The 10165-nt window shown below is 40.8% G+C and overlaps 2 protein-coding genes and 1 long non-coding RNA gene across 3 annotated transcripts; all 3 read right to left on the bottom strand.

Moving 5' to 3' along the window:
* Positions 1-1123: 1123 nt before the first annotated feature.
* On the bottom strand, positions 1124-2048 carry LOC136490089 (uncharacterized). The gene is made up of 3 exons (XR_010767509.1): positions 1924-2048; positions 1493-1673; positions 1124-1420 (listed from the first exon to the last, which is right to left on the bottom strand). It is a non-coding gene; the product is annotated as an uncharacterized lncRNA (long non-coding RNA).
* Positions 2049-2361: 313 nt separating this feature from the next.
* Positions 2362-3065, bottom strand: LOC136488485 (protein TOPLESS-RELATED PROTEIN 2-like). The gene is made up of 4 exons (XM_066485407.1): positions 2914-3065; positions 2664-2843; positions 2466-2579; positions 2362-2380 (listed from the first exon to the last, which is right to left on the bottom strand). Exons 1-4 carry the CDS (start codon positions 3063-3065, stop codon positions 2362-2364), a joined length of 465 nt encoding a protein of 154 aa, XP_066341504.1.
* A 955-nt stretch (positions 3066-4020) lies between these two features.
* LOC136488484 (putative glucose-6-phosphate 1-epimerase) lies at positions 4021-6013 on the bottom strand. Its single transcript, XM_066485406.1, has 6 exons — positions 5877-6013; positions 5703-5834; positions 5437-5539; positions 5246-5345; positions 4940-5139; positions 4021-4150 (listed from the first exon to the last, which is right to left on the bottom strand). Exons 1-5 carry the CDS (start codon positions 6011-6013, stop codon positions 4964-4966), a joined length of 648 nt encoding a protein of 215 aa, XP_066341503.1. The 3' UTR covers positions 4021-4150; positions 4940-4963.
* Positions 6014-10165: the final 4152 nt, after the last annotated feature.

Genomic DNA, 10165 nt, shown 5'->3' with positions numbered 1-10165 from the left:
CAAACTCTAATAACATTGCACAAAGAAGACACAGCTCGTTCATCATGATGGAAGAACTATAAGTATCAAAGTTCATTCACTTTATCTTCTACTGCAAGTTACCTTTGCCTTGAGCCATGCTGGTATAAAACATGATAAACAAAATCTATGCTAAAGCAATCCTAAAACCATCTTTTCATTAGCATAGATGTAATTCATAAAATTTATGGACAACAATCCATAGTTCAAATTTGTTGTATTCCCTCAGATATGTCTCCACTAACGTTTTGTAGGGATGAATGAATACAAGTTACCCTTGTCCATGGTTTGGCATGAATCTGCAAACCCAGCACCATTGCAGCTATGGAACAAAGAGGATGAGTGCCATAAAACACGATCAATAATCAAAGCAATCACTCATAGGACGTGGACGAGCAAATCAACAGATTTGAGGCATACAACAATGAATGAGTGGAGTAGAAAGTCCAACAAGATGTCAAGATCAAAGAGCAAAAAGATGGCATAACAAAAGGATGATAAAGAAATAGTGCAATTTAGGAAACAAAAAGCTCATGAACACTCGAGCTGTGAGGCTAGCCGAACAAGGAAAACTTCAATAAAAAGGGAAAGACCATCACGAGGCACTTACTCTTTGTCACATGGTGTCATCACACTCCAATCACTACTGGAAACTCGGTTTTCTCTGTGCGTGCGAAAACACACAGGAAAATACGAATCCCGTCAGAAAAATATTTTTCTGACGGTGTACCCTCAGAAAAATACCCACAGAAATATGATGACAGAAAAATTCAATTGTTCTGTGTGTTCGCCGTCAGAAACAATTTTTCTGTGGGTGTTACACGTACAGAAAAATTGCGTCAGCCCAGATTAATTTTAAATACTATGTGCGTTAATCCTCACAGAAAAAAGGAAAAGTCCGACAGAAAAATGATTTTTCTATGGGTGTTACACGCACAGAAAAATTACATTAGACAGATTAAATTTAAATGTTGTGTCGGTCTCGGTTAACGCACAGAAAAATAAAAGAACCACCGACAAAAAAAAAAACCTTAACCATGCAGCAAATATGGACTGTCCATACTGTAATTTCATCACAACATAATAGATATCATACATATAAAGATCCAAATGTTCAGCACATTCATTAATGGCATCCGGGCTACATATAGATGATGTCCAAATGGTCCGGCATCAATACATTCAAAAGCATTACCATCTCATCTCAACAGTTTAAGTCTCAGTCAAGATGAGTAAAGTACAAGCATGCATCATTGAGTCATATTATAGCTAAAACTAAAACTAAAACTAGAGCTAAAACTAAAGCTAACACAACCATCACATTATCGATGCATGATTGCCATTGTTGTCGGAACCTTAATTGTTGTCAAGGTTTGCAGCATGAAGATCCCCATTGGTGTGGCTGCAACATTGAACCAGTATAAGCAATCAATAGTCAGGATAAGTTAAATGGCCTGCTTGTGATAATACTTACAGCATGAGCACCCATTGGTGGAAATCCAGCTGACTTAGGGATGGATCCAACAAGCGGACCATTGGTAGGTGGAGGTGCTCTTGCTCCATTGGTAGGAGCAGCACAAGAGTGATCAGTAAAGAGTGTCTTGATGTCAGGGTTTGGTCTGGGGTTCTTGCAGAGCTGATGTTGCCAGTTCAGACTGAAAGGCATTAGAAAGAAAGAAATAAAGCCCAGTTAGCCTCACCTTTTACATGCACAAAATGTGCTTCTGGAAGCACCGTTAGACTTGCAGGCATAACAAGTAGAGAAATCCCAATTGTTGCATGTATGGATACGACCTTACAATAAGGAAAAAAAAGGATGATATCTGCTATAACATAAGCATCTAAAGCTAGAGCTGCTATAAAGTGATAAAATTTCTTTGCACATTGTCGATAAAAGCTGGTTACTTGGGATAAACAGGTAGAGATGTCCAAATCACATGAAAACAGTCCCAAAAGAACCATATCAAGAAGATTCTGTAGCGCTGGACAACCAGGAGCAATAAAATTCCAACAAGTCAAATGAACAAAGGAAGCATCGACTACATTTAACTGTCACCTTATCCATCCATAAATACTAGGGGAAGTCAAAGAAACACATCATTTGGCATCAGAATAACCAAAAAGAAGATAAAGAACAAAAATAGTAAACCTACACAAGTAGCAGTTACGTGATTGAACTATTTGATTTATATCAGTTGTGCACATAAAAATTAAATTCTACCATACAATCTAATTGAATTGATACCAAAAAGCACCATAGAATTTCTGTTCACAAATTGCATTCCTGATATTTTAATGAAGTCAATATGTGTTATTAAACATATCAAAATTAAACCATCAAAATCACATCTGCTCATTTTGCCTGTTGATCATCAATACACAATCACATCTGGATGCACCGGCCCAATGCACTATATATTTTGCTTCTGAAAGGAAAGTTACCATACCTAAAATTCTCCAAGGTCAGCAGCTGTGTTATCTCCTTGAATAGCTCCTCATTGAAGGAGGCGAACACCTTCAGATCCTTCATGAGAATCTCCACAGCCTTGGCCCTATCATGCCTGTGACACCGACAGCAAATTCAGCAAAAAATAAACATTGACAACAACAAGGGACCAAGAGTAGTGTAGTGATGAGTCGGTCACCTATCAAGGGCTTCGAGGTACTTCTGCTTGCGGATCTCAAAGAAGATCTTCATGGAGTAGCGGTTGTCCTCCAGCTTGGTGAAGCCGCTGAGGTACCTCTCCAACTCGTCCGACTCGCCGCCCTGCATGAGGTCCTCGAAGTGCTTCATGTTGAAGTAGAAGCCCGACTCCTGCTCCAGTCTGCACAGGCAACCACAAAAAGCATCAGAAATCCCAGCTCACCCAGCAAAGCAAGGCTAAGGTGCAGGACAATTCCACTGATTGGGGAGGCTGGAGCACTGAGAAGCCAACAGGCGAGGCAACTGTATCTGGACAACCAGCTGAAATGGATACTTGGGCTGATAAGGGTGCTAAAATGGATTCAGATGCAGGTGATGATAATTGGGAGAAGAAGTCCAGCATTCCTAAGGCATCAAATAAAAATGACCCATGGGGCAAATCAGAAAGATGTCTAAAAAAATCTGTAGAATGCAATAACAGAAAGCTAACATGGAAAGATGTCTAAAAAAATCTGTAGACCAAAATAGATGCAGCAAAAGAGCCACAGTGCACTAGAAATCCATGATACCTTATAAGTGCATTGCTAGACCACATCATCGATTCAGATTTCAGAAACTTTGGTGTTGCATACATACTTATCCCATGGACAAGGTTAACTGACAGACCCAAGTCCCCGATACCCTATTGTATTGCAACAAATTCTAAAAATAAACTGCACAGTAGTATAGAACACCAAGCAAGCACTAAAGTTGGTCATGCACACATGTATAGGTGGCGACATTCAAGAAAGAGGAGCCAAACCTGATCCAATCTGAACAAACATTCAAGTCCTAACTCTTAGCATCAATCGGAGCACAAATACAAGCTCAGATACAGGTGTCAGCTTAGCTAATATATTGAATTAAAAAAAGTCATGTTCTTCTACAAATAGCAATGCAAAAAATCACAGAGCTCTATTGAACTGAGCTAATAGAAAAGAAACTATTGGTCATTCCAGATCCATTAGAGAGCAGTATGTCAAAAGCACGAGAACTACATATATTTCACCTGGAGCAAAAGAACAAGAGCAAAAGAACTCGAGAAATGGCTCAGATTTACCCATTATCAGCATGACAACTGCAACTTAATTTCACCTGGAACTTAATTTAATTCTCTCTCTCTAATGGGAATTGAACTGGCCACAGAACTGGTTGCTTGTACTGGTACAAGCCATCCTAGTTAAGCAGCAAACAGAACAAAATATCCCAAGTACCAGCTCATAAGGTGCTAAAGTGCAGAAGTTCTCTAATGGAAACTTGATTCATCACAGCCACTCAAAAGTAGTACAAAACAAAAAAAGTCACAAGACATAGTTAGAGAAGGGGAGAGCAGCGCGGCACGAGACTGGGGTTTCATATCATCTCAGCTCCGCAAATATCACATATCAAAATGATTGATCAGGTTGATATATGCAAGATATTCAAGGTACTGTTTTCATAGCATCTCACCTGAAAAGCAACCAGGGTAACAAAACAAACAAGTTAAAATTGTATTTTAACTTTGCAGTAAAATCTTCTTATTACATTGCTCCTTCAAATTCAAATATAATGACATTATTTGAGTGGTCCATCCATGTATATTTCTTACATTACAGTAAATTATGTTAGTATAGTTCTACTTGTGATTTTCAAAGATGTCAAGTTACTGATAAAAGACAATGAAGAGCTCCCATTTGGATCAAACTGACAGCTCATTGCTCATATATGTTCAAGAAATATTTGATGCACTACTAATCGTGAATTATGTTAGTATAGTTCTACTTGTGATTTTCATGAATCAAAATGGCAGTGCAGTTTCTAAATACAACAAATCAGAGGTGCTACTACTACTTTTTTGTATTTGCTGTCCTCAAAGGATCAAAATGTTATATGCACACTGCAATTACTTTTTTGTATTTGCTGTCCTCAAAACATAGCTCTCCATTCTGTGTCCTCTCAAGACAAATCTCTCTTGTCTATAACCACACGTACGGAGATCTTATGTCAATCCTGTGTTCCTCACACTTTGGCCATCTTTTACATGTAAATCCAACTGTCGGACCATTTTAACAGTGACAGCGATAACCTATTTGAGGTTAAATATTGGTTTTATTAACTAGTGCCTACTCATTGATTATTTTTTTTACCAGCTATGCTAGAGATGGTTTTACAAGTAAACAGGTGGCTAACAGAATACTGTAAGAAAGGAGGCACGATTTATTTGCTAACACTCAAATAAAGTAAGTGCAGAATACTCACATAGGAGGCAATCGTTGGTAAACTTTATATTGTGTGCATTCGACAAATCAGTTCAGGATCCAATTGTCCGCTGCTGTAACTGGATGGTACAGCAGAAATTTCCTGCTTTCCTATCCACTCTTCACCTGGCATGCTCTTGTACTCCTCATCCCCGAAATCTGGCATTGCTTTGGCCTTCTTGTCCCAAGGGTTCCAAACAACTGCAAAACGAAAAGGCCAACATCCATAATAGTTTAAAACCCAGAATTTCACAAATCAACATTGTAATTGAAGAATAAAAAAAGGTCCTAATAACTCCTAACTCACCAACATCAGGAAGTCCCTCTTTCCTCAAAACAAATGTTCTTTTCTTCTCGTGGTCAATGATCACAATCTTTGGCGGAGCACTCAAATATACCTTGTCCACCTTACTCAAAAAACAACATACAAATGTAATTAGAGTTTCATTGGTACAGAAATGGCGTCAAACCATGAAATTTAGCAGAACACAAGCTTACTTCAGACTCAAATACAACTGCATCTCCTTGTTCAGTACAACGATTCTTGGATTGCAAGTTGTCAAGATAGTCCAATGTCTCCAAACCTTCAACCCTCACTTCACTGAATGCAAAAACATGTTTCAAGGAATGGGAACTGAAAGTAGTCAATGGTCCATGTAAATCTATCTGATGATACGACAAACAAGGCAAATCACAAGAGATCTCGACCAGGAGGAAGTCCTAAGCCACGACCTAAGGAGGAAGCAGTCAGACACGTAGCTCACCGGCGGTAACGGCGGTGGCGCAGGTGGTCTTCCCTCGCGGCTCTCCTCCCCTTCTTCCAGTCCGGTCGGCCCAGAGTAGGTGGAGGGCCGGTGAATGGGTAGTGCCGGACATGGAAGTGGCGTGGTGGCAGGCTCCTCCAGATCCACCATTGCCGGCTTCAAAAGTGGGCCCGCTTGCCGGCACTGGCCGCGCCCGAGACACCATGCGCAGGAGAGGCGGCGCCGGCACCGGATCTGGGGCAAGCGGTGGCCAGCGGCGCGACGCGCCGGGAGGGGCCGCTTGCCAGGACAGGCCGCGCTCGGGGTGCCATGCGCTGGAGGGGCTGGGCGACGACAGATCTGGGGCAGGCGGCGCGTCGGGCTGGGGCGATGGCGGACTTGGGCAGCGGCGGCTGGCGCGCCGGGATACCCGAGGAGCGGCGGCGGGCGGCGGGCGCTGGACCTGGAGCTGGGAGCAACGGGATGAGGTGGGAGCGGCGGACCTGGAGCCGGGAGCGACGGGACTACGGGAGCGGCGGACTTGCGGAGTTCGGCCTCTGGCGGCGCGTTTGAGATAGGGTTGGGTGGCGGCCGCGGAAGGATTTACTTTTAGGGTTTGTTTTTTCACTCTCTTTTCTATTCTATACCGCGCGAAGGCAGGCGCCAATGACGAAAATAGGGCGCGACGAATCCATTCCTGTGCCTGTGTTGTTTTTTTTCTGTGAGTTAAAAAAACCCCACAGAATAATTGCTATTTCTCTGTGGGTATGCATTGTTTTTCTGTGTGTATTGTCACGCACAGAAAAATAACTCAATTATTCTGTCGGTTTTTCGATATTTCTGTGGGTATTTTTTGATACCGATAGAAAAATTACAAATTTTCTGTGTGTTCTGAGAAAAACGCATAGAAAAAATAATCACCCTCAGAAATATTCGAGTTTCCAGTAGTGAATGATAAAGGTAACATCATCCTAAGGTAAATGGTCATTACTTAAAAGGCTTTTCCTTGATTATGGTATGCACATAAATAAGAAAGAAAACATGTTTGGGTAACAAACTTCATCACTTAATCCAACCTGACTAACTCAACATGTTCTTTAAGCTTGTTCCTAGCACCACTTTCTTTATCTCATAGTTTTAACCAAATGAGCTAAAACATTACACATCCTATCTCTGGAAGATGATAGTCATAATCAAGTAAAGATTGATACATTATGCACAGATAGACAATCCTTCCATGGGTTAAGCAATTCAACCCTTTTAGCCAAATGTACTTAAATGCTACATTCATACTCAATCTTCTAATCTTATCACCCATGTTATAATTGAACAAAGCACACAACATCAATTTCATCTTGTTTAGCATGTCTAAGGATAGAGAAGAATAAATAAAGTTTTGGTTCTATTGGTGTTTTCCTACCAACAGAACCCATGCACTTGATCTCTACCTTGTCTTTTTTAGCAAGACACGCTTCAAGCAAAGTGTGGGGGAGTTAGTTAATTCCCCAATTTCTATAAGTAAAAGTTCTGAGCCTATCAAACCAAAATCAAAGCTCAAAATCAAGATAGGTTTGGCGAAAAAATATGACATTACCATTGGAGGCGTCATCACAAGAATTCTCATCTTCAGAGCAAATTGAGGAACTCGATCAATGAACTTCATAAAGAGAAGTCCGGTTCAAAGGACTTACAATACCGAACCCTCACCAAAAGAGCTAGCTTTGGGGTGAAGTACTCCCATGTATCTAGGTATGTATTCTTTTCCTTTTGTTTTAATTCTAGTTTCTTTTAAAAAAATGATGAATGAAACGAAATAAAAAGTTATCTTTATAATAAATATATATAGCTATAGTAATAATGTGTGATCTAGTGAAATTGAAAACAAAATAAAAGGTGTGTCTAGTTTGTTTTAATTTGTTTTTAACAGATGAATAAAATAAAGAGGACTCAGAATAAACTCTTAAATGGAAATAATGAATAGTTGCGCTATTGTAATTCCTTTCAAGTACCTAGCTTTCAGCCTTGAATTCTCCTAAGTTTTGGATAAGATTGTTTTAACATAAGGATTTACTCTGAACTTGTGTAACACACTAAAATTTGCTTATTTGGAAATAGAGCTAAAATGATTTAATTCAAAATTTTTGTGCTCATGAAACATAGGGAAATAATAATTTTTCATTCAATTAAAATTCATCATAGGGTTAGCAACCTTGTTGGTGCATTGATGCTAGTGCATATGTTTTATTGCGATGCATGGTTTTGATCTAAATCCAAAGCGAATTCAAATTGCTTTTAAAATGATTTGAATGTGCTTTGAAAAAAAAGAAAAGAAAAAAAAGAAGAAAACCTCCCCTCTCTCCTTCTGGCCCACAGGCCTTTCTCTCTCCCCTCTTCCATGGCCCGCTCCCTCAAGCCCATCCCCTCCTTCCCCGCTTGGAACCATAGCACCACTGGCCTAGCCAGACCTCCACTCCCTCCATCCTGGCACACATGCCAGCAAGCGGCCTAGCAGGCCAAGCCACGAGCGTGCCCCCTTCCCTCTCTCCCTTTGGTTGACAGCCGGATCCCACCCCTCTCTCACGGACACCATGGCCCCATGCCACAGTGTCATCCCCTACCTTGAGATGGACCTGAACCGACTCTATTCCGATGATTTCCTTCGCCGCGCGTCCCGAACAGTGGGATAGTGGCATGTTTCCCACGTCGAGGCCCCTATATAAGCAAGCCCTAGGTGCGCCACCCCATTCGAAACCATAATCACAAGCCACCGCCCTCATCTAGATCCACAAGAGCAGCCACAAACCCTAGCCACCGCAGTCGTGCTTGCCTCGCTATTCTACCATCGTTTGGGACCGCTCTTCGAGCTTCGCTTGGAGGTAAGCAAGCAGGCGGTACCTCGCTAGCTCTCTCTCTTGCTCTCCATTACCATAGAGCCATCGCCGTTGTTTTGTCAGAGCCTGAGCCGCCAGGTTGAGCCCCATGCCTCCATTGTTTCATTGTGGCCCTCTCTAACCCCACTGATGAGTTCGCCCATGCCGCCCTCTTGCTCCCCATGCTCTTAGTTTGCTCTGCCGTGGCTCGTAGGCCATTTTCTATGTTCTGTAGCGAGGTTTTCCCACCACCGGTAGTGGTAGCCGCCGCACAGTCACTGTAGTTGGCCGGCAATTCTCTCTCTCCCTCCCAGATTCTAATTTGAGCCGTTCAATCTAGATCTAACCGCTCAGATCTCTCCATACCCCTTCGTTTGGCAATCTTTCTAAAGAGGCCCTGCACTTTTCCAGATTTGAACCCATCGTCCATGGCTCTGATAAATCTCAAATTTATTTATTTTAAATCAAAAATAGGTTTTGGTTATTTACAAAAGTGCCACCGATCTTGTTTTACCCATAAAATCTCCGTTCTAACTCCGTTTTGACCAGTTCAAGTTGTGTTAGATCTGTAATGACATAATCTACGTGACAATAACATTTTTTAGCCTATTTTGTTCTTTCAAATAAAATGTTAATTTGATCCATCTATATGCAATTAGATTTCCAATTAAAAGCAATTTAGATTTTCCACTTCGATCTTTTCTAAATAATAATAAAATAAGATTAGTTTTATTTTTGTTTTCCAAATCAAATATAGTTTGACCCAATTCAATCCAACTATTTATCTAAACTATCGTATACATGATTTATATAAAATAAATGAAGCATATAGTTTTCTTTTTCTCCTATAAAGTAAATTTTACGATAGACGTTTCTTTTGCACCGTAGCTCCGATCAGCGTATTTTTGATGTCTCTGTGTTCGTGGCAATGTGTAGATTAGTTTTTAAATCTTGTTATTGATTGGTGTACTATTCTAATCGAGTCATATTTGTATGTTATGCATGTCTATTTGGATGCTTGTGTGGCGCTTTATGATCTTGTCTAGTCGGTGAGCTATACGCGGTGAACCCAAAAGCAATTCTTTGAAAATTTGGACAAGAAGAAGGATAAAAGTTTAAGGCAAGTATAGCATGGGATCATCCTTGTTGTCCTATTCACTTTAATAGCAACTTAATCATATGCATGTGTCTACCTTGGCAAATGTAGTAAATTTCCTAGTTGTTTGATATCTTGGAGTCCTTATCACCCGTGGGATATTGCATTGGGTAGTAATGCTAGTGCTCAACTAAAACAATGATCTTGTAACTTGACTAATGGTATATGTAATAAACACTAAAAGATAACTTTTAGCAACATGGTTAAAGGGGCTAGAGTGTTTGGCGACTTTCCAGATGCTCTAGGTTCCTCCCCCTAAGGACTTATCTGTAAGTGATCATCTGGGACTTACAATACAACTATAAGGGCCACATGGCTCTGGCTTTAGTCAAGTATGAGGACATTTTCTAGCTTGTGAGTGGTTATATTCGTGGTGCAAAAGGGGCATGTCGAATCAGATATAGTGTGGCCTCTGTCCTTATGTGTATAGCATGCGCGGAATGTGCCATTTGGAATGG

The sequence above is a fragment of the Miscanthus floridulus genome, chromosome 10, assembly GCF_019320115.1.
Source record: "Miscanthus floridulus cultivar M001 chromosome 10, ASM1932011v1, whole genome shotgun sequence".
NCBI classification, from domain to species: domain Eukaryota; kingdom Viridiplantae; phylum Streptophyta; class Magnoliopsida; order Poales; family Poaceae; genus Miscanthus; species Miscanthus floridulus.
This window is presented reverse-complemented; position numbering and strand designations above follow the sequence as displayed.

Coding starts and splice junctions, on each gene's coding strand:
- LOC136488484 (XM_066485406.1), bottom strand. CDS start 6,013: ATGGCACCCCGAGCGCGGCCTGTCCTGGCAAGCGGCCCCTCCCGGCGC. Junction 5,835..5,876: donor GGCGCGGCCAGTGCCGGCAA/GCGGGCCCACTT, acceptor GATCTGGAGGAG/CCTGCCACCACGCCACTTCC. Junction 5,540..5,702: donor CGCCACCGCCGTTACCGCCG/GTGAGCTACGTG, acceptor TTTTGCATTCAG/TGAAGTGAGGGTTGAAGGTT.
- LOC136488485 (XM_066485407.1), bottom strand. CDS start 3,065: ATGCTGGACTTCTTCTCCCAATTATCATCACCTGCATCTGAATCCATT. Junction 2,844..2,913: donor CCTCCCCAATCAGTGGAATT/GTCCTGCACCTT, acceptor TTGCCTGTGCAG/ACTGGAGCAGGAGTCGGGCT. Junction 2,580..2,663: donor TACCTCGAAGCCCTTGATAG/GTGACCGACTCA, acceptor TCGGTGTCACAG/GCATGATAGGGCCAAGGCTG.